This window comes from Labrus mixtus, chromosome 1, assembly GCF_963584025.1.
Source record: "Labrus mixtus chromosome 1, fLabMix1.1, whole genome shotgun sequence".
Lineage (NCBI taxonomy): Eukaryota > Metazoa > Chordata > Actinopteri > Labriformes > Labridae > Labrus > Labrus mixtus.
Window position 1 is genome coordinate 28,764,347 of NC_083612.1, and position 19,518 is coordinate 28,783,864.

General features: G+C 39.9%; 1 protein-coding gene across 1 annotated transcript in view; it reads left to right on the forward strand.

Moving 5' to 3' along the window:
• kif26ba (kinesin family member 26Ba) overlaps positions 1-19,518 on the forward strand; it is an 85,321-nt gene that overhangs the window by 21,527 nt on the left and 44,276 nt on the right. Inside the window, exons 3-4 of the mRNA XM_061041064.1 lie at positions 4,058-4,756; positions 13,262-13,515. Coding sequence (XP_060897047.1) covers positions 4,058-4,756; positions 13,262-13,515 — 953 coding nt within the window. The remainder of the gene's footprint in view (positions 1-4,057; positions 4,757-13,261; positions 13,516-19,518) is intronic.

A 19,518-nucleotide genomic window follows, 5' to 3' on the forward strand; every position in this document is an offset into this window, starting at 1 on the left:
TATTATATTTTTTTTTTCTGGAGTCAACACATTTTGGGAGGGAAAAGTGTCATGACCTCACAGCTTAGGAGGATTATTTATTTGAGTAAATGCACAACTTGTCAACTTCTTTTTAAATCTTCCCTACCTCAGCTTTCTCCTTGAGTGTGTCAATCTGCATGGAAGAGCGTGTGTGTGTGTGTGTGTGTGTGTGTGTGTGTGTATGTGGGTGTATTACAGATACTGTAGAGAGAGGGCTAGAAAGAGAGACACAAGGCATAGAGTGTGTGTGTGTTAGTGGGGTCTATGCCAGCTTGGCAAGTGTTTGTGTTACACGTGTGTACAGTATGTATACTGTATGTTAAAAAAAACTTGTTCCATTAGTTATGCTGCTTAGTTTACCTGAGTAACAAGGTAGCCTTTATCCATAAAAACACACTTACACACTGCCCGGTTGAACTCCAACATTTGCGCTCCTGTGTGTGTGTGTGTGTGTGTGTGTGTGTGTGTGTGTGTGTGTGTGTGTGTGTGTGTGTGTGTGTGTGTGTGTGTGTGTATCTTGTGGTTTGTTGACACAGCCTAGCAGGCAGCTCTCACTCTGAGAGGTTACATTTTCCTATTAGATGAAGTGTTGCTTTGTGTGGACACATTTGCACACACACACTTCCACACTCATACACACACACAGGCAGTGTATTGATTGGGGAAAGGTAACAGTCTTGTTATTGATAGAGGCTTAGTTGTGTGTGGCAGACAGTCACTTTCATTCACTCTATTTTTCTTACAAACAGGATCTTATTCCAATTGGAGCATATTGGCCACCGAAGAGGCAGACCACACACTAACACACAGACAAATACACACATATACACACTCAGCTGTGATTACAATAAACTTTTTGGCCTAAACTGAAATGCATGTATGTTTGTTTTTCACAACATACATCCAGTTAAATATATTAAGATTAAAAAAAGTAATTTAGCTAAAAAGCTAATAATTTATGTATGGGATGTACTCATTTCTACATGTCAGTCATTTACTTTGACCCTTGTTCCCCTCTGTTTTTCTGTTTTATCCATCCATCATCTGTCTGTCAATGTAAATATCTGATTTTTTAAATCCACTGAGAGATAACCTGTGTCAATCGCTTACCTATTGATTAGACACACACACACACACACACACACACACACACACACACACACACACACACACACACACAAATTGTTCATCTTCATAACTCATGTATTGATTAAGCTTCACCAGACAAGGAGTGCTCTCCCATCACTTTGATTAATAATGTACATGCAGTAAGATGTGGGATAGTCAAATAAAATTTGCGGCATGCTGAACAACAGTTTGAAGAGATGTGTCTCCTGTTTCTAATAGAATGGATCAACACCTTTGAAATCTGATTGTTTTTATGCACCAACCATTATGAAACAAGAATAAAATTGTAGTTAAACTGGGCGCTATTTTGTTCTTGCTGTTTAATCGACCATATGAAAACAAAGCTGCAGATGTCGAACATTACCAGAGAGAAAGTGGGTTTAATGGCTCTCTTTAAAGTGCAGAAGCACTAATGGATGAATGTGCACAGAAATACACAAAAAGAAGCATATTTCATTCTTGTAGAGAGTGTGCATGTGCAGGCAAGGTCTTTACCATCTAACACAAGCATGTATAGAGTTTTACACATAACCATACCTAGCAGACAGTGTTTGTTGGAACTATCATTTGTGCAGGAAAGATAGCAGGCTTTAGTGTTACAGGAGAGGTGGTGTTGGCTGAAAGCAGGAAGGTAATTATAGTTATCAAGTGAGTGGGCAGCACCTACCACAGATGTTTGGTTGGAGTACAGGCCACGAAAGCGGACATATCCTCGATGATATTACACTCACACTACACCCACACAACTCCACTCAGTCATATTAGTCCTATCATCAGTCTCAAAAGGTCTTGAGCAAAGCTGGACTAAAAACAATTCCATTAAATTACTTCAGACCTCACACAGGTCAAATTTCTGCATGAATGCACATTGTCATTGCCAACACACAAGCATATACAAACAATAACTGAGAGACAAATGATAGAAGAACAGGAAAAATAAAACACACGGTGGGCCTTGCAACATGAGTTGACTTATAAGGAACCACAATGCATCATCAAGCCCAAATTTGGCCCCGCCCACAAAAAACCTAAAAGAACCTAAAAGGGATGAAAAACCTTCTAATGGTCTAAATCCATTAATCAGTCAAACATTGTTATCAGTCTTTCTCATGTTTACAACTACTGTTTTTCCAACATGTAAAGTGTTTCGAGACCAATTTCAGATTTTTCTTTACAAATACTTTCACAGCATTTTATTGCCAGAGTTAAACAATGTTCTGCTACATCCAAAAATGTAAAAGCTCTGCAGCTTCATATTACCATATTATTATCGTGATTATAAACACAATTTTAAAATGTTGATGATCTGGAAACCTGTCACAGCAGCACATTACTTAGAATGGGACATCTCTTGAATTTAACTACCAGTTCTGGCTAGAATTATCTTAAGTGTATCAGTAAGGAAAGTCTGAAAAAAGTGAAAACATTGTGCAGCGCAAAGTGAATGAAATAGCACCAGTGCCAAAACATGTTGGGGAGGCTTCCCTAACACAAATATTTTATGTCACTGAAATCACATGATCATAAAGTGATGACCACACACTCTGAATGGCGATCATCTCTCTACTGGCTTTGCTTTTATTCCAGGATAAGAGCACACAGTCGCTCTGGGAAGAAGCCCCATGGATGAACAAAATCTAACCTGAGACTAGTCAAAGAACCTGGGAACAGAACCAGAAGAAACAGGATTGTTTTAGCACTGTTATTGTTGTGAAAATTAAAAAAAAAAAGTCAGAACATGTTGACGTGTTCAGTGCTGTTTCAGCTGCCATAAGCTTAGTCATTGTCACATGGAGGGATTTCTAACAGAATGACATGTTCTCAGCTTTACTTTCATACTTTTAGCTCTATTTTTAGTTATGTATGAACAGAGAAATAGTTCATGACACCTTTACTGAGCTATTTCTTTTTCATCAAATACTTTTTAATTTTGTTTTAATGGGAAATTAATTAGGTGTTCACTCAGTGTAATAAATTGATATCCTCGCAATTAACCTCTTGTATGTCGCAAAAAATGGCTTCTCTGTCATTTATTGTATATTTTAATTATAGCAATGAGGGGCGTTTGAAGATGGTTCAAAGGTGTAAAGTCACATCATGCACTCATCACATACAATGTCAGCCTGCATTATAGCTAAAGAGAGAGAGACAGAGAGAGAGAGAGAGAGAGAGAGAGACAGAGAGACAGAGAGAGAGCGATAATAAAGAGAGAGACAGAGAGACAGAGAGCGAGAGATAGAGGGAGAGAGACAGAGAGAGAGCGAGAGAAAGAGAGAGAGAGACAGAGAGAGAGAGAGCGATAATAAAGAGAGAGAGAGAGAGACAGAGAGCGAGAGATAGAGAGAGAGGGAGAGAGACAGAGAGAGAGAGAGAGAGAATAAAGAGGGAGAGTAGAAGGACATTTTTTCATTTATGTTGCAGGGGACCTTCTGTGCTGCAAGCTTCTGTGTCAATCTTACCCTTTAGACCCAAAAGCTATAGTGTGTGTGTGTGTGTGTGTGTGTGTGTGTGTGTGTGTGTTTCTCCATATCCTCCCCCAGACTACAAGGCAATGTTTCTCAGATTTTCTATTAACATTAATTGACACGTCATGACCCTGATGAAGGCCACAAGCACAAACGCGTCGGTCTGATTTGTAAATAAAGTTCATCTTCATACTACAAGTGTTGCTGGAGCTTTTTGACCTCTTCTAGCCTTTCACGCTTCATGCACCTTGGTATTTGGTAAAGTTGTGTGAGAAAATCCCACTCTATTCACATAAGTTTTCATGATTTGTTCAACACACTTGTAATTTCTTCTCTTTCCTTTAGCTGAATCCTTAAATAAATATGTTTTCCTTTACATTGCTCTCTTTCACCCATAGATCCCAGTCTAAATCTCATCATTCTGTTTCTCTCTCCTCTTCCAGGATCCCTCCTTCTCTCTCCTTCTTCATGATAAGCTTCAGGTGCCCAACAGTTCCCGGCGGGCGTGGAACGAGCATGACAGTCGGTGTGATGTCTGTGCCACTCACCTAAATGAGCTTAAACAGGAAGCTGTTCGCATGGTCCTCACTCTGGACCAGTGGGATTTGTCTCCCACCTCCTCCCCTACATCCCTCATTGGACGTTATGGATCTCAAGGAGCTTTGGGTACAGTTGGAGCTCCTGGAGCACCTGGATCACGGGACTGGCCTCCTCCTTGTCTTCCCTCATCTTCTTCCTCAGCTTGTGCTGCTGTTTCACTCCCTTCTCATCCATCCCCCCAGTCTCCATCACCGAGTCCCAGCCAGACCCCGACTCCCAGTCCCAGTCATGGACCATCCAACTCGAGCCACGGGAGTCCCTCTGCGGGTCAGACATCCAGCTGTGCATCCACAAACCCACAGCCTCAAGGAGCAGGACACAGACTGGGATCCAAGCCCAGCTCCCTGGGGCTCGGAGGTGCAGTGGACAGGAGGAATGGATCTCCCAGTTCAGGAAAAGCTGGTGCTCAACAGCAGGCTCTGAGTGGAGTTAACAGCCCAGGCAGTAATAACGGGAGTGGAGCTGTACTGAGCGCAGCAGCTCTTCAGGCCCATCAGCACCTCAACCGAACTAATGGAGGAGTGACACTCTATCCATACCAGGTAGGATATACCTGTAGAGCTCTGTGTGTGTATGTGTGTGTGTGTGTGTGTGTGTGTGTGTGTGTGGGGGGGGGGGGGGTGTTACTTCTCTCACTATGACATTGCAAATATTCCTGCAGACACTTATTTCAGTTCTTAAATAATTAGACCAGATGGAAGAAAGGCCACCAGCTAGCAGATGATTACATTTCTTAGTATGAATCTGACAAAGAAGTGCACATTTTTATACTATGTAGGGGTCCTTGGCAGAGAAAAGTTTGTGAACCCCCGGATTATTCAACACAAGGAGATAGGAGACAAAGCTACTGCTTTGGGTGAAAGGCAGTTACCATAGTGACTCAAACAAAGCAAAAAATACATAATTGAATGGGTTTAAGTAGAAGACAGGAAGAGAGGGAGTGAGAGCAGAGAGGAAGATTGCAGGAGGGAGAAAACGCCTGAGGTTACCTATGGACTAGAGGTGTATGCAGGGAGGCGGGAGAGCTGAGCCTGCAGGGGAGATCCAGAGGTGTGATCGTGCATGTGTGTGTATGTGCGTGCACGTATGTTCACATGTGTGTATGAGGGTGTTCTACAGATGTAATAATTCATACACTGATAATTAGGACTCTGGGGACTCTAATGTCACACCCCCCCAATACCCCTTCACTCTTACACTCTTGTTCACCCTTCCTCGCTCTCTCCCTTTCTCTCTCCCTCCCTCTCTCTCTCTCTTTTTATCTACCTATTATGGCTCTTTCTTTCCTTCTTGCCTATTATTTCTCCTGCCCTCCTCACACTGCGTCAGCTTGAGATTCAACAACCTCTTCTTCTAGTTGTTTTTAAATCCCTATTTATATTATTCAGCTCTTGACTTGAATCAGATACAAATACATTTAATTGCAGGTGTAAATCATTTTGTACAATCCCTAGAATTGTTTGTCTATCATATTATGATGGTCAGAAATAAATTAGAAACAGCATATTTAATTTTAAATTTGTAATTTTCATTCATACTTATTCTATTCTAGTGATTGTATTTTATTACGTGTTTTTGTCTGGATATTGTGTGTGTATGTTGTTAGCTTGTGTGCATGAATGTCCATACTTATTCTATTCTAGTGATTGTATTTTATTACGTGTTTTTGTCTGGATATTGTGTGTGTATGTTGTTAGCTTGTGTGCATGAATGTCCTACATATCTCTTTTTATTTGTGTATGCATGTTGTTCAGTTTTATAGTGCTCAGTGCATCCTAACAGGTGTATGACACTGCTGTATCCCTGTTTTCCCTAATCCCAACTAAGTGCACCACTTCTTAGCACTTGTCATTAACAGTGTAGAAAAGGATCTTTCCAAGAGGCGAAGCATTCAGCCATACCTGACTCATAGACTACCATGGTCCTCAACAGGTCAGTTTGAGAGAAAGAGAGACAGAGACAGGAAGACATACAGACAGATGTAAGACTTAAAACAACAAGAAGTATGACAATTATAGAGATAATACTAATCACAATGACTTAATAATAGTATCAACAGAAATAAAATGGATTATAATAATCTTAACAGGAGAGGAGAGGAGAGGAGAGGAGGAGAGGAGAGGAGAGGAGAGGAGAGGAGAGGAGAGACAATCTTATGTTCTCTCTAAATATGCACTTTATTCCTGATAATTTTTCCTGATAACAATGACATTGTCTCAGTGTGAACACAAACATTTCAATGTCTTTACCCTGACTTTATCCAGACTGTTTCCTGCCAGCGCCCTAGTAAAGTGTCTGTGTAAACTTAGGCTGAGCCAATGTGTGAAGGCAGCAGGTAATAGTCTTGAAAATTCACTTCAAGAAGAGAGCCGGTAGTAAATGCAAGGGCATATTTTTCTATATATTCAGTTTAGTTTATGTCTTCGTTGGTAGGTATAAAATGAGAGTCAGCCCGTGTGTTTGGGCTCTTTTGACTCTGACAGTAATGGTGTTTCAGCAGGAAAGGAGAAACAGAGCAGGATAATAAATCACTCTTGTTTAGACTCACCCCTGAGAGAGGAGGAGAAGGGGCAGGAGCTGAGCAGTGATGAAATCGAAATGGTAATGTAACAAGAAATGAGAGATGTGTAGAGAAAAGTCTGAGTGATATAGTCATAATTCATGGGACTTTTATTAATTCTAAGACATTATCAATACAGAGACGATTATCAACTCTACACTACATTGATTTTAGAATTGACTTAGGAAATCTACTGAACTGCTTTACTGCACGAAACATAAAAGATTTCTGCCCTAGCATAAGTGGAGCTTTCAGAAGTCCTTACAGGGCTTAAAGATCTAACACAGCCCAAAAAATAATCCTCTCCAATCATGTAAAAGTGAGAGAGAAAACAAACACATGTGCAGCAGCTGCAAGGAAATTGAATGAGGTTTGAGCTGAAAATACCAAGAATCAGTGGACTTTATGAGTAATTTTGTTCTACATTTCAGAAACACTTCCAACAGCAACACTCGGTCTTATTTAATAATGTTTTGAACAGTGATGATAATCACCTTTCAAGTCACCTTGAGAGGCCACTTGAATAGAGCTCTGTAAAACACAGAGATTAAAAGAAGTATGGACACAGAGGTAGACAGAGAGAAAGAGCAACCTGTCTGCTACAGAGGGTATTAAAATCCTGCTGGTTCAGCAGACTAAGAGGTGACAACCTCTGTATTTTATATTTATGGCCATTTCTCTTCCAGGTCCCTCTAGTAGTCTTGCAGAAATAGAAAACAGATTCTGACTGAACAATGGAGACTGAAAATAAGACCCCCACGAAGCAGACTTGGATTAGTGACAGGACAAGCTCACAAACATTTTTCAATGTTTGTTAATAATTAGATTTTAAATTCTTCCTGTACTCTGACTTTTTTTTAATTATGAAAACCAAACATAACTCAACCTAACCCAGTTTAATCAAACCCTAAGCCTCCTCATTTGGCACCTTGTAGGCAGGCTGTTAAACATGTCAAACACTGAGAGTCTGTGGTTGGACTTATTGTCATCCTCTCTGTTTAGGATACTAAATATAAAAGGGGGGAAAATGTCTTTTAGTTCTAAAAAGTAGGCAATAATTAGATATATTTAATGAAAAACACACAAAAAAATACAAGCCAAGTATATATAATTTGCCTCATTCAAAAACACAGTCAAAAACTCATTTTTAACAGACTGAGCTCTGTCACATTTGCCCTCACAAGGTCGCTCTCTCTTAAGCTTTCTCTCTTGTGCTTGAGACAACTATAACATTGTTTCTTTGCCCTTTCTCCGTCCTTCAAGCAGCTAATCTAAAACAGGTTTATACAGCGGTGTGTGTGTGTGTGTGCGCACGCGCGCGCGTGTGCGCCTGTATTGATTTCAAAAACAGATGGATTAGCTTTATTTACAGTGTTTCTGTTTTTCTTCCAAAGACACACACACAGAAACAACAGACTAAGGATTACAATTTTATAAAAACTGTGGTTCCCCCTGATCAACACTGTTAAAAGTAAACCTCACTGATTTGACAGATTAAAGTCTGACTAAGATACTGCTCAGGTGTACAGTAGGTGTTACATGGCCTGCAGTGGAAGTTTACATGCAGACATAACAATGCTATTTATAATTCCCAAAGTTTAGTGTCTTATCTCAAAGATGACAAGCCTGCCAAACTCGAGTAACTTACATTAAGCATACGACATATGTGCCTAAAAATATTTAAAAATAAGAGAATGCCCAGCTTTCATGAGAGTTTGTTTGGTTATGTCTGTTTTCCCATAAAGCCATCTATATCGCAATGAAAAATACATAAAAGGATTTTTATTTTTTTATTTTTTCCTGATTTCCTTGTTGTGTTGCCGACTTTTTAGTGCATTTTTCTGGATCCTCTTATTCGCTCTCTTCTACTTCCATGTCTGACACACATACACTTGTGTTTTCTGTAATGCCATCTCTTATATAAACAAAAAAGTATACAACTTGTTCCATTTATTTACTTTATCCTTTTTGTAGTTTTTCTCTCCATCAAATGTTCTCCCCCATTCTCATAGTGAGAGGGCTGCCCCCTTCCCCACCCCCACTCCCCATCCACTCTCTCCCTTCATCCACTCTGCTGCAGTAAGCATTTAGATTGTGATACAGATTGTGTCTATCCCCCTGATGAAACCAGACAAGACCACACACATGCATGGACACACAATCACACCATTTATCCTACCATCCTCTTCACATGAACCTGAAATTTTAGACACCAATCCTATGTCTGTGGGCTGCAGCATGTGGTCTGAAATGAATAGAAGAATAGAATAAATGTAAGAGAGACAGATGAGGCAGGTGAGTGCTGGGGAAATGGTGTTTGTGCTGTAATGAAGATGAATGATCCTGTTTTTACCAGTTTCTAAGAGCACAGACAAGTGTGTATAAGTGCTTTAGTAATTAGGAAGAGGAGGGTGAGAGTGACATAATGTGTGTGTGCAGGGTGTCTGTATCTCTGAGGGAATCTGTTGTAAAAAACCATCATAGAATTTCCAGTTTGTAATTTTATATAACTTAAGGATAATTTACAGAAAAATGTTGAGATAAATTATGATGTGTTAGAAACTGTAATAACAATAACATAATTATCTTTAATCACATCATTATGTATACATATTATGTATATATATGTAAATAGATTAGCTAGGTGTCCATGTATCTTGTTATTATGAATATTATCTGTATAATAATGATCAATGGGAGGGCGTTGAGTCTGCCTTCTCACTGCAAACAGTCGAGCATGGTCCAAAAAAGACGAGCCACCCAAGCCCTTTTAGAGAGGGGCGTGGTCAGACACAGCTTACTGACATAGCTAAAATACAGGATCTGAGGGGATTTTTGGAAACAAACTTCCCAAACATGTTTTCAGGACCTTAGAGACTTATTTCAATCAGGAGAGACAAGTAAATGATTGAAAGATGAAAGGTTTATTTTACATATGTGACATAGAATGATTGTAAGAGAATCTTTGGTGCTTGAACTCTTCAGGGAGACAGGGTGATTGAAGATGTCTGCCCTGAGCGGCAACAAGATCTATCCCCCCCTAGAGTCCTGGTGGTGGAGGTGTTAGCGGATGATGTCGTCTGGGTTGATGCGATGAAGAAGTTGATTGAACTGTGAAGACTGGAGTTGATGAGGAGATGGTTAATGATGTCATCTGAGGCAAACTGCGAAGGCCGGGGTTGACCGGACGATGGCTGTTGATGTCATCTGAGGCTGATGGGATGAAGGAGGTGATGAAACTGCGAAGGCTTGGTGGCGATGGGGAGGTGGAGGGTCGCTCGTAACGATGGCATGAATGAACTAGTGGAAGAGAAAGCCATTTTTAAAAGAGACAGCAGCAATGTGATAGGCTAACAATGAGGGAGTGGAGCAGTGCTATTGGATAGATGTGACCAGGTGATGATTACGAGAAGTTATGAGTGAGCATGCGTGGAGGAGTGATTTGACATGGTATGAGAATAAACAATAAAACGAGTGTGCAAAATATAGTCTGCTACATTTAAACTTGTTGAAAAGGAGAACAATATGTGACCTTTAAATCACATGTTAGAATCAAGATCATGAACTAAGATGTACATCGCGGTATGAAAACGTCATATCTTCAACAGTATTAGGGTTAGTTTGGACGAAATGCTCTACTTGTTAAGATGAAACTTAGGTCTCTGTGGTGGAACCAAACAATGACATAAGTTAAGTTACAACGTAATGTTTCAACGTAGGGTAGAGTGTGGACTTTACACGATAAGGCAGAACTTATACAGAGCTGGTGCAACAGGCCACTGCTCTCTGACACAGCTACTTTAAAAAGATGCATCACGTATCATTAGTTACCTATCAACCCACAGCTTTTCAGATTAAAAGGTTTGTAAAACCTGTTGAATCTCATAATTGTATAACATGATCTAGGATATTTATAGAGTAATTTTAATTGGCCATTCGGAGGGGCAACAGAGTAAAACATAGTCTGGCCAGCAGCAGCCCCTGCAGATTGAGCGGCTGACCGCCTCATATTATTCCACCACCTTCTACTCATGAAATAACCCTCTGTGGGCATATTTCTCCTAAACTAGGCTGGATTTTCCTCTTCACATTTATCAGGATAAATGAGAAAGCTGCAAAATATCCGGGTACTCAATGTACCTTTTTGTTCTGTATGTTCACAACCCCTTTAATAATGCAGGGGTTGCAGGCTAGGTGTGAGCATTTGAAATGCATGTAAACGCACAGGGAGAAGGATATATAAACTATAGAGGCATCTCATTTACAATAGGTAATTTATCAAGGCAGAAGGCTGCATGCTTGGACCCCGGGAGCCCTCAGCAGTAAATATACACACACAGTGGAGCTGATTTACACACACATAGACACAGGTGCAGAGGAGTGCAGACACATAAACACGCAGACACAAGGACACACAGACATTCTCATAATAGACATACATGCGTTTAGATTTACTCTCACACAAGCTCTCTTTCCTTTATTGGAGCGTGGGATAGTGATTTAGCTGCTCTGCTGACTGTCTGCTGGCAGAACATAAAGAACTATAATCAATAATCCATATCTATTTCACGGATAGATCGCCTGCACACCCACTCACAAACATACATGACCACATATACACACACACGCAGCTGTGCACTCTCGGAGAGACAATGTTGCAGCACAGACATTCATACAAAGAAGTTTAATGTGACATGAAATTCTACTTTGTGTGTGTTTGTGTGCAAAACATCCTATCAGCACACAAAGTAAGAAATGTGTCATATATACTATAAATATGATGAAAGTGTAACCCCGTTCATGCCAGCAAATTTCATTTCCTTACAGTGCTTTAAGTTCAGAGGTTTCTCTTCTTGTCCTCGGCGTCCTTCTTCCCTCCATTCTATCTAATAAAGGACAAATGCCATGAAGGATGATCCAATAAAACGGCACAGATGTGAAAAGTGTAAGATGGTAGAGGAAAGGGACAGAGAGAATGAAATTCAATAGGCAATAAGCAATAATAAAAACATTGGATGAACAAATGAAAAAAGGTAAAATAAAGATATAAGAAGAGAACCCGAGGCTGCATGGTGTGTTTGTTGTTTGTTTATTTATTTCTGTCTATCAGCAACCCAGACATTTTCCGCTGCCATGGTTCAGTGTGATCTCTGGAGAGTTTATCTACTATCTGCCAAGGAAAACACACAAACACACACACACACACACACATACACACATGAACAGTCATACACCTGTTTTGACATTTGTAGTGTTTATAATTAGAGTCTTAAGTAGTAAATTAGTGATCATCATGCTGCTCCAGTTTTTTATCTTTATTTATTAACCAAATATAACTTCACTAACTAACTATTATTGACCATAGACTGTATAAAACATGCAGTAGTCTTAGTGATGTCACCCATTGGTGTCTGAAGAGTCGTTATGAAGCCTTATGATGGTGGTCACCACACTAGAAATGCTACCTCCACCGAACTTTCAATAAACCTAGTAACAGAGAAGGCCTTAAGCCTCCTGACAAACAGCTACAATGCTCCCACAGCCTTTAATGATGCAAATTTAAGTATTACTCTTAGGCCTAATAAAATCAGAACAGATGAATTATCTAAAAATTCCCCTCCGTACAGGCTTGGCTTTTGCACTCTGCCTCAAGTGGACACTCAAGGAACTGCACTTTTCTTTTTTTAATTTAGCATTTGCTGAATTTTCACCACCTGAGGTTGGCCCTAATTATTGACATCATGTTTTGTAAATATATCAAGGTTACCCTCAAGGAAAACACATTAAGTAGATTGAACATCAGATTAATTAGTTTACATGTTGCTTCGATAAATGTGTCCTCTCATTATCTTGTGGTTGTAAAAAAAAGTATTATCAATTAAAAGGTTCAAGAGAGTATTATGTAAGCAGATACATCAGTATAATGACAAATAAACAGAATCTTGAAGTTAATTTGGCTATTTTAGTTTATATATTTATTTTGGACAGATATTTTGGAAAATGAAGCAAAAAAAGAAATCCAACTGTATAGAAAGTGAAGAGAAAAACAAAAGCAGGACATTGTTGGACCTCAGACTCTGATCTCTCATCTGACCATCTGGAACAACAAAGGGCCGAGATTTACTGTTGCTCTACACTCTACACATATGTGTTTGTTTATTTATTTCATGTTTATTTCTATAGGGACAAGTATGGAGCAAGTAAACTGATGCCACACACTACAACATTTATAGCCTTAGGTAATTTACAATGCCCCTCCCTATATGGGCCTTTAAAAAATCATAAAACTGTCTGTCATCTGTGTAATGACAGACATCAAAGTCATCAGGGATTAAACTCTAATCACAGTTGTCTGAGAAAAGGAGGTGGGATGAGAATGGTAGAGATCGACTACTTCTTTCTTTCTCTTTCTCCTCTCTTTCTTCTTCTTCTTGTCACTCATTGTAAACGTTGCCTTAACACTCCCATTCTGTCTGTCTCTCCTCAGATCTCCCAGATGGTCTCCGAGGCCTCCAGAGAGGGTCAGACCGAAGCTGCCCTAAACCGCTACAACACACACTCCCCCTCACACCCAAACTCATCATTGCACACCAACTCTCCCTCACACACAAACTCATCATCGCACACCAACTCTCCCTCACACACAAACTCATCATCGCACACCAACTCTCCCTCACACACTCCGGCTGTAACCACGGCGGCACCGACCACCACCTCTGCTGCTGCCTCCTTTTTTGCCAGGTAAGACTCAAATCAGATCACCAAAGACAGTGTGCCTGAATGATGACAAAAACAAGACTAAGAGTTTTTTTTTTATCAAACTATTGAAGGTCTCAATGAACCTGCTGAATGATATGATACTGACATGCTGTTGAAATCAGAGATCTCAGTCTACAGGACTATCAACCAATGTCAAAGTTGTCTTATTTGGCACAATAACTTTTTTAAAGTTAAGTAGCATTATGTTATTAACCTAAGGTACATTTGTTAATTAGTATATTGAAAATGTTAGGTAGGAAAATATACATATTACATATTTAATGTACAACAACAATTATCATGAGAGTATTTTAATGACAGTAAAATGCCTTTATTTGTATTTGCTAAGCTGAATGAATTTGTATTTGTGTTTAAGGTAAGTAATCAAAGTGTTAAGTAAACATAATGAGGGACATTATACGGATCAGCTACTAATAGGAGAAAATGCATAATCCCACAAAGTTTGCATTTTTAGGATTCAGTACCAGTGATGATCACAGAGAATTTGAACACTGGGATATCAGTAAAAGTAAGGATCATCTCAACCCTTTTATTCAAGATGAATCCGTCTAATTATCACCAGTTTCAGAATTTTGCAGATGTCTCTAATTTAAAAGAGACAACTTTCTCTCGTTTAAACAAGAAGAATGTAGGATCTGGCAAGATGGAGGGGATGGACTATGTGAATAATATTGAATTTGTGAATAAGCCTTTATCTTATTATGCATATTTTTCTTTTATAAATGAACTGTCCAGTCACTATCCATCGATGAGCTGTGTAATCAAATCCAGACAAATGCAGAATGCTGCAACGTAAATAAGACACGGGTATATGGGTAAATTATTGATGAATAAACATGGCAGGCTGAAAATGAATGAGTAAATTATTCATGAGTAACACAAGGCGATGAGTGCGTCACAGTGTGAGAAGTATTGCTGACACGCTTAGTTTAATGAGCTGTTTTAAATCACTTCTGAAATGATACCGATGCTGCTTCTCCTCGCTTTCATGCTTCTCTTCTCCATCACATCTTCTCTGATTTTGTGCTCATTATCTTGTGAAGTACTTGTGTGTGCTTTTAAAATCTGAAAATAATGCAATGTGTGTTTTTGTGAAGGTGATGTATGAGTGACAGGTTAGCGGCCATAGTGCAGTCTGTCTTTCAAAGCACCAGTGACCAGACACAACTCATAAATTGTGCTGCAGCAAACATATGGGCACACACTCTCTCTTTAGCTTTTTTTCCGTGACCCCTGAACTGTCAGGTAACAAGACTGTTTTACACAAACACACACGAGCAGACACACATCTGGTTGACATTCCAAACATACAGCCAGCTGTCTGTGGGCAATTTATGAGCATTAACCTTCTGAAGGAAAGAACATGGTATGTGTGATGGTGCAGGTGTCACTGTGTGTGTGTGTGTGTGTGTGTGTGTGTGTGTGTGTGTGTGTGTGTGTGTGTGTGTGTGTGTGTGTGTGTGCGTGTGTGTGTGTGTGTGTGCAGCTGACAGTCTTCTGTCAGCTGCACAGTTTTAGGCTGTATAAGTAATGTATTATTCTTCAATGGGCTATGTGATGTAATCTAAAAAGAATTGTTGTTTTGTTCTCTTTTAACAAATAGGCACAGTTTGTTTGCATCTCCTGTAAGTGAGTGTGTATGTGAGTCTGTTTGTGTTAGTATTTGTGTAAAAGGATTTTGGTTTAATTGGCACAAAAACAACATGCACATTCTGTCACCTTTTATTTTTGATTGGTAATTTGTATACGTATGTGTGTTTATAGTCGATGGATGCAGCCATGCAGGTCTGGTAAATCCCATGGCTGTCTTGGTCTTTAGTCTCAGACGTGGGCTGCATACGGACATTCGTATTATACACACACACACACGCACGCACACACACACACACACAGGCACACACAGGCACACACCATCTCTGCTCACTTGTGCATAGCAACATCCTGGTGTCCACCACATCTACATCCACATCTTACTCTTTCCATCCCTTTTCTTGTATTCAGGTATTTGCCTCTCACTCCTTTTTCTGTTTTCTATCTAATTGTTTTCTCCACTTTCTTCCATGTCCATCTATTATATACATCTACTTTTTGGCTGACATTTTTTCAGTCCCCACTATGACCTTTTCTTTACCTCTGCTAATGTGCACGAGACTAATATCTTGCATTAGTACCAATCTGTCTATGGGAATGTCACACTCACACAGTTGCGCTCTAGCTCCCCGGTGCTGCTGCAGTGGCCCTCTAGGGAATTTAGGCTGGAGGATAAAGACACGATCTCCATTTCACACCAAGGAGTGTGTGTGTGTGTGCACATTTGCCCACACTGGGGGAAGGGGATTTCTATCAGTGCAGGAATTTTTTACTGCATGCTCGTAGTATTGGATCTTTTGGGATTTGGCTGTGTGTGTGTGTGTGTGTGTGTGTGTGTGTGAGTAAATAAATAGGTCCCTGGTGAATTGGTGGTTGGGAAGGTGTTGTTTTTGTGGATGGATACCTGTGAGACAAAGGAATGCTTTCTCTTTCTCTGCCTCTTGTTTACATTCTGCAGCGTCTCTGTTCTTTCCTTTTAAATGTATATTCCATCACATGATAATTAGGAACTTTGGGCGCTATAGCAATTAGCCCCCAATCATTGTGGCTGATTGATGATTGAGAAAGGTAGCAGTTAGTAAACAAATTATCATATCAACTGCCTGATCACATCACAACAACATTTGTTTGGAGGTTAAAGTGAAAGCAAAGTGTTTTACTTCGACAGGGAAGAAGAAGCCGATTTGCTTGTGTTTCAAATGACTATAGAGATTTTGAAAGAGAAAGTGAATCTAGATATTGTTTCTATTCAATGTTTTATTTTTAGTATTAAAAAAATAAGTCCATAAAAATGACTTTCTGATCATCTTATTGTACGTTTTTATAAATTAGTAATGGTGTAGAGGGTGTTCAGAATGCAGCTTTATTGAAACTTTTTTCATACAGCTTGGGCATGTGACTGACGGGTTCAGTTAGTACTGTGGCAGACACCAAATTGCCATATTCTTCTAAGTATATAATTCAGCCGGAAGTATCAACCCCATGTTCAACACAGCAGTGTATTAACAGTATTGTTCAGTTGTTGTTTTTTTACTACTGCAACAAAGCATGTAAGTGAGTAAATTGGAGGGTATATGTACATGTCACTATATAGATAGTGTCAGTAAACCGGCCTTCTGTACATGCTCGTCTTATTGACCCTCACACACTCACTCAACACCATCACTCTCTGCCTCTGCTTATATCTCCCTCCACTGACGGCCTGTTAAATAGAATGTAATTAGCTACTGAGCCAGCAACACAGCCCGGAGACACTAGTCATAAATCAGCTCTCTGTGTGTTTATGTGCTTATGTGTGTGTGTTTCAAGTCAGATGGTTTGTAGTTGTGTGTGAAGGAAGAGAGAAACAAAGCAGCAGCATGTTAGTATAAGACCTAGTTGTGACCTGAGCTGAGAGAGACACATGAAGGGACCGAGGAGGAAGAGAAGGGAGAACGGATGAAGGGATCAATACATGTGTGGAAGGCTGAACAGATGCTGCAATGGATGGGTGGATATATGGAGGCCAGAGAAGGAGGCTAAGGATAAAAGGATAAATATAATGAGGGAAAGAGTGGAATAAAATCTAGGGAAAAGGCGGGAATTAAAGCTTGGGAAAGAAGTGAAGGATGAAGATGAGTGGAGGCAATAAAGGGTGGAGGGTGGGGGGGGGGATGACAATGGAAAAGCTGATGGATGGAGAGATGGAGAAGATGGATGGAAAAACAAGGGTCCTTCACTTTAGGGTTAGATTGGAATAGATCCACTTGGCCAAATCCCTGGCCACTTGTCATTAAATGCTGCCAATTAGCTGGTGTGTGTGTCTGGTGTGTTTGTGCGTGTGAGTGATTGGGTGTGTGTGTTTACGTTTGTACCATGCTGCCTTACACCATCCAAGGTGACTGAACATAATAACAGCATAATGTAGCGTATCCTCTCGGGGTGGCAACTGCAGAGTAACTCACGATATACAATATGATACGTGTTATGTGGCCGACAATAATAATATCATCAGACAGAGATTCTTAGATCATTGATATATTGCAATACAAATGTAAAATAATAGGCCTATCTAGATATCTGATAACTGAAGAATATAACATGCCCCTAAAAAAAGGTAATGTGCAGGAGTATTGTATTTATTCACTTGAGTCATCCTTTAACTTCTTTTCATCGCTGTCCGACATTATCCAACTGTCTTGTTCTTCTTCTTGTTCTTCCAATTTCAATTTGAAATGGCCAATGGGAAATCTGTTTAGAGAACTGTTTTTCTTTTTTTTTATTGTGGTTATCATATTTGGTTCACACAAGTCAGGACGATGAACATTGCCGTATCGATGTTTTGTGTATGCATTATAAAATAGATGCAGCTGATGGATTCGAAGGACAGTTTATCTCGGCTATTCATTAGTGCATGCCTTTGGTTCCTTTCGGTTAGCCCCTTCCAAGATTTTGATTGCCAAGTAGTTGGATGGGGGTGCTAATCAATGCGGAGCTGCTAGTAGATTGTGCCGTGCTATTCCAATTGTTCTATCACCATTTGAGGACAGCTTGATGATTGGATTTCAGCTGTAATCTTCACATTTTATTAACATTTTTTGTATTTGTGACAGGAAGATTGTGCCTGACCCTGTAATTGCCATCTTTGTGGTCACTATGCAGTATCTGTTGCCTATTCATCGCTTTTTCATCACTGTTGTCTTGAAGCCTTATTTCCTTTAATTTGAAGTCAGCCCCTCTGCACACAGAAAATGAAAGGTGATGTGATGACACATTTCAAGTTTGAGAAGATGAAAGACTCAACCAGGGAAAGTGCCCAAGTGCTTTATATGGTCTGACAGCCATTTTTGGACCCCCTTGTCTTCTCCTAAAAGACAAGGGGAAAATCTCCTCCTCAAAGTACTGAAGTATAAATATAACTGGACAACTCTAAAGTGACTGACATAAACGTGTTGTTCAACCGCCCACTTTAGTTTTGGGGGGCTTTTATTTGCCTTTTGGTTGTAGGGTATTTTAGATTAAAAAAGTCAATGAAAATATTTGAATAAGACATGAAAAACATCCCTCAAAAATAGCTAATCCATGTTTTGCCCTGGGAGAAGTTGGACCCTCCTGCAGCAGAGAAACATGACCATGAATCAATTAAAGTCATACCTTCTCCTACAGGAATCAGTAATGCAGCAGCATGTTGTTTCCATTATCACATTAGAAATGAATATTTAACCTCCAGTGTTTCCTCATCAACAGGATCTGTTAAAACATGAAGTGGATCCACAGTTATACATTATTATTCTAACAGCATATTCTTTCACCTGAAGCATTGCTTCTGTAATCTATTGTACAGTCTCTTCGTGTTACATGAAAAGTTGTGAGCATCATGAATGTAAGTTAAGCCGGCACCTGGTGAAAAAAACAATTAGGATCTTTTTGTGGAGCTTTGTTTCATGCGCTCTCACACACACATTCACTGTGATAACACACACACCCACACACAGAGATTCACACACAAAGCTCCAGGGAGAGCTAGTCAAATGGTGAAACGCTTCGTCGTTCTATGGGTCACTTGCTCCACATCTCTCCACTCCCGCTCCTTCCCTCCCTCTCTTCCTCCTCACTCGCCCCTACCTCTCTTCTATGTCTTTCTCTCCCCCTCCCGCTGCCCTCCCCCACTCGCTCTCATTTCTGTAACCTGCTGCAGTTAATTGAAAGCCAATGGTGTGAGAATATGGCTCTTTGACAGAGAGACCATCGGGGCACAAGGTCTTCTCTCTCTCTCTTTATAACCAAAGAAATATATGTGAGGGAAGATTAAAGCAGAGCAGAGCAGAAATCTTTGCCAGAGTGCAGTTTTAGAGCGCTTTTATTTTATCATATCGTTAACACTGCTGCTGCTGC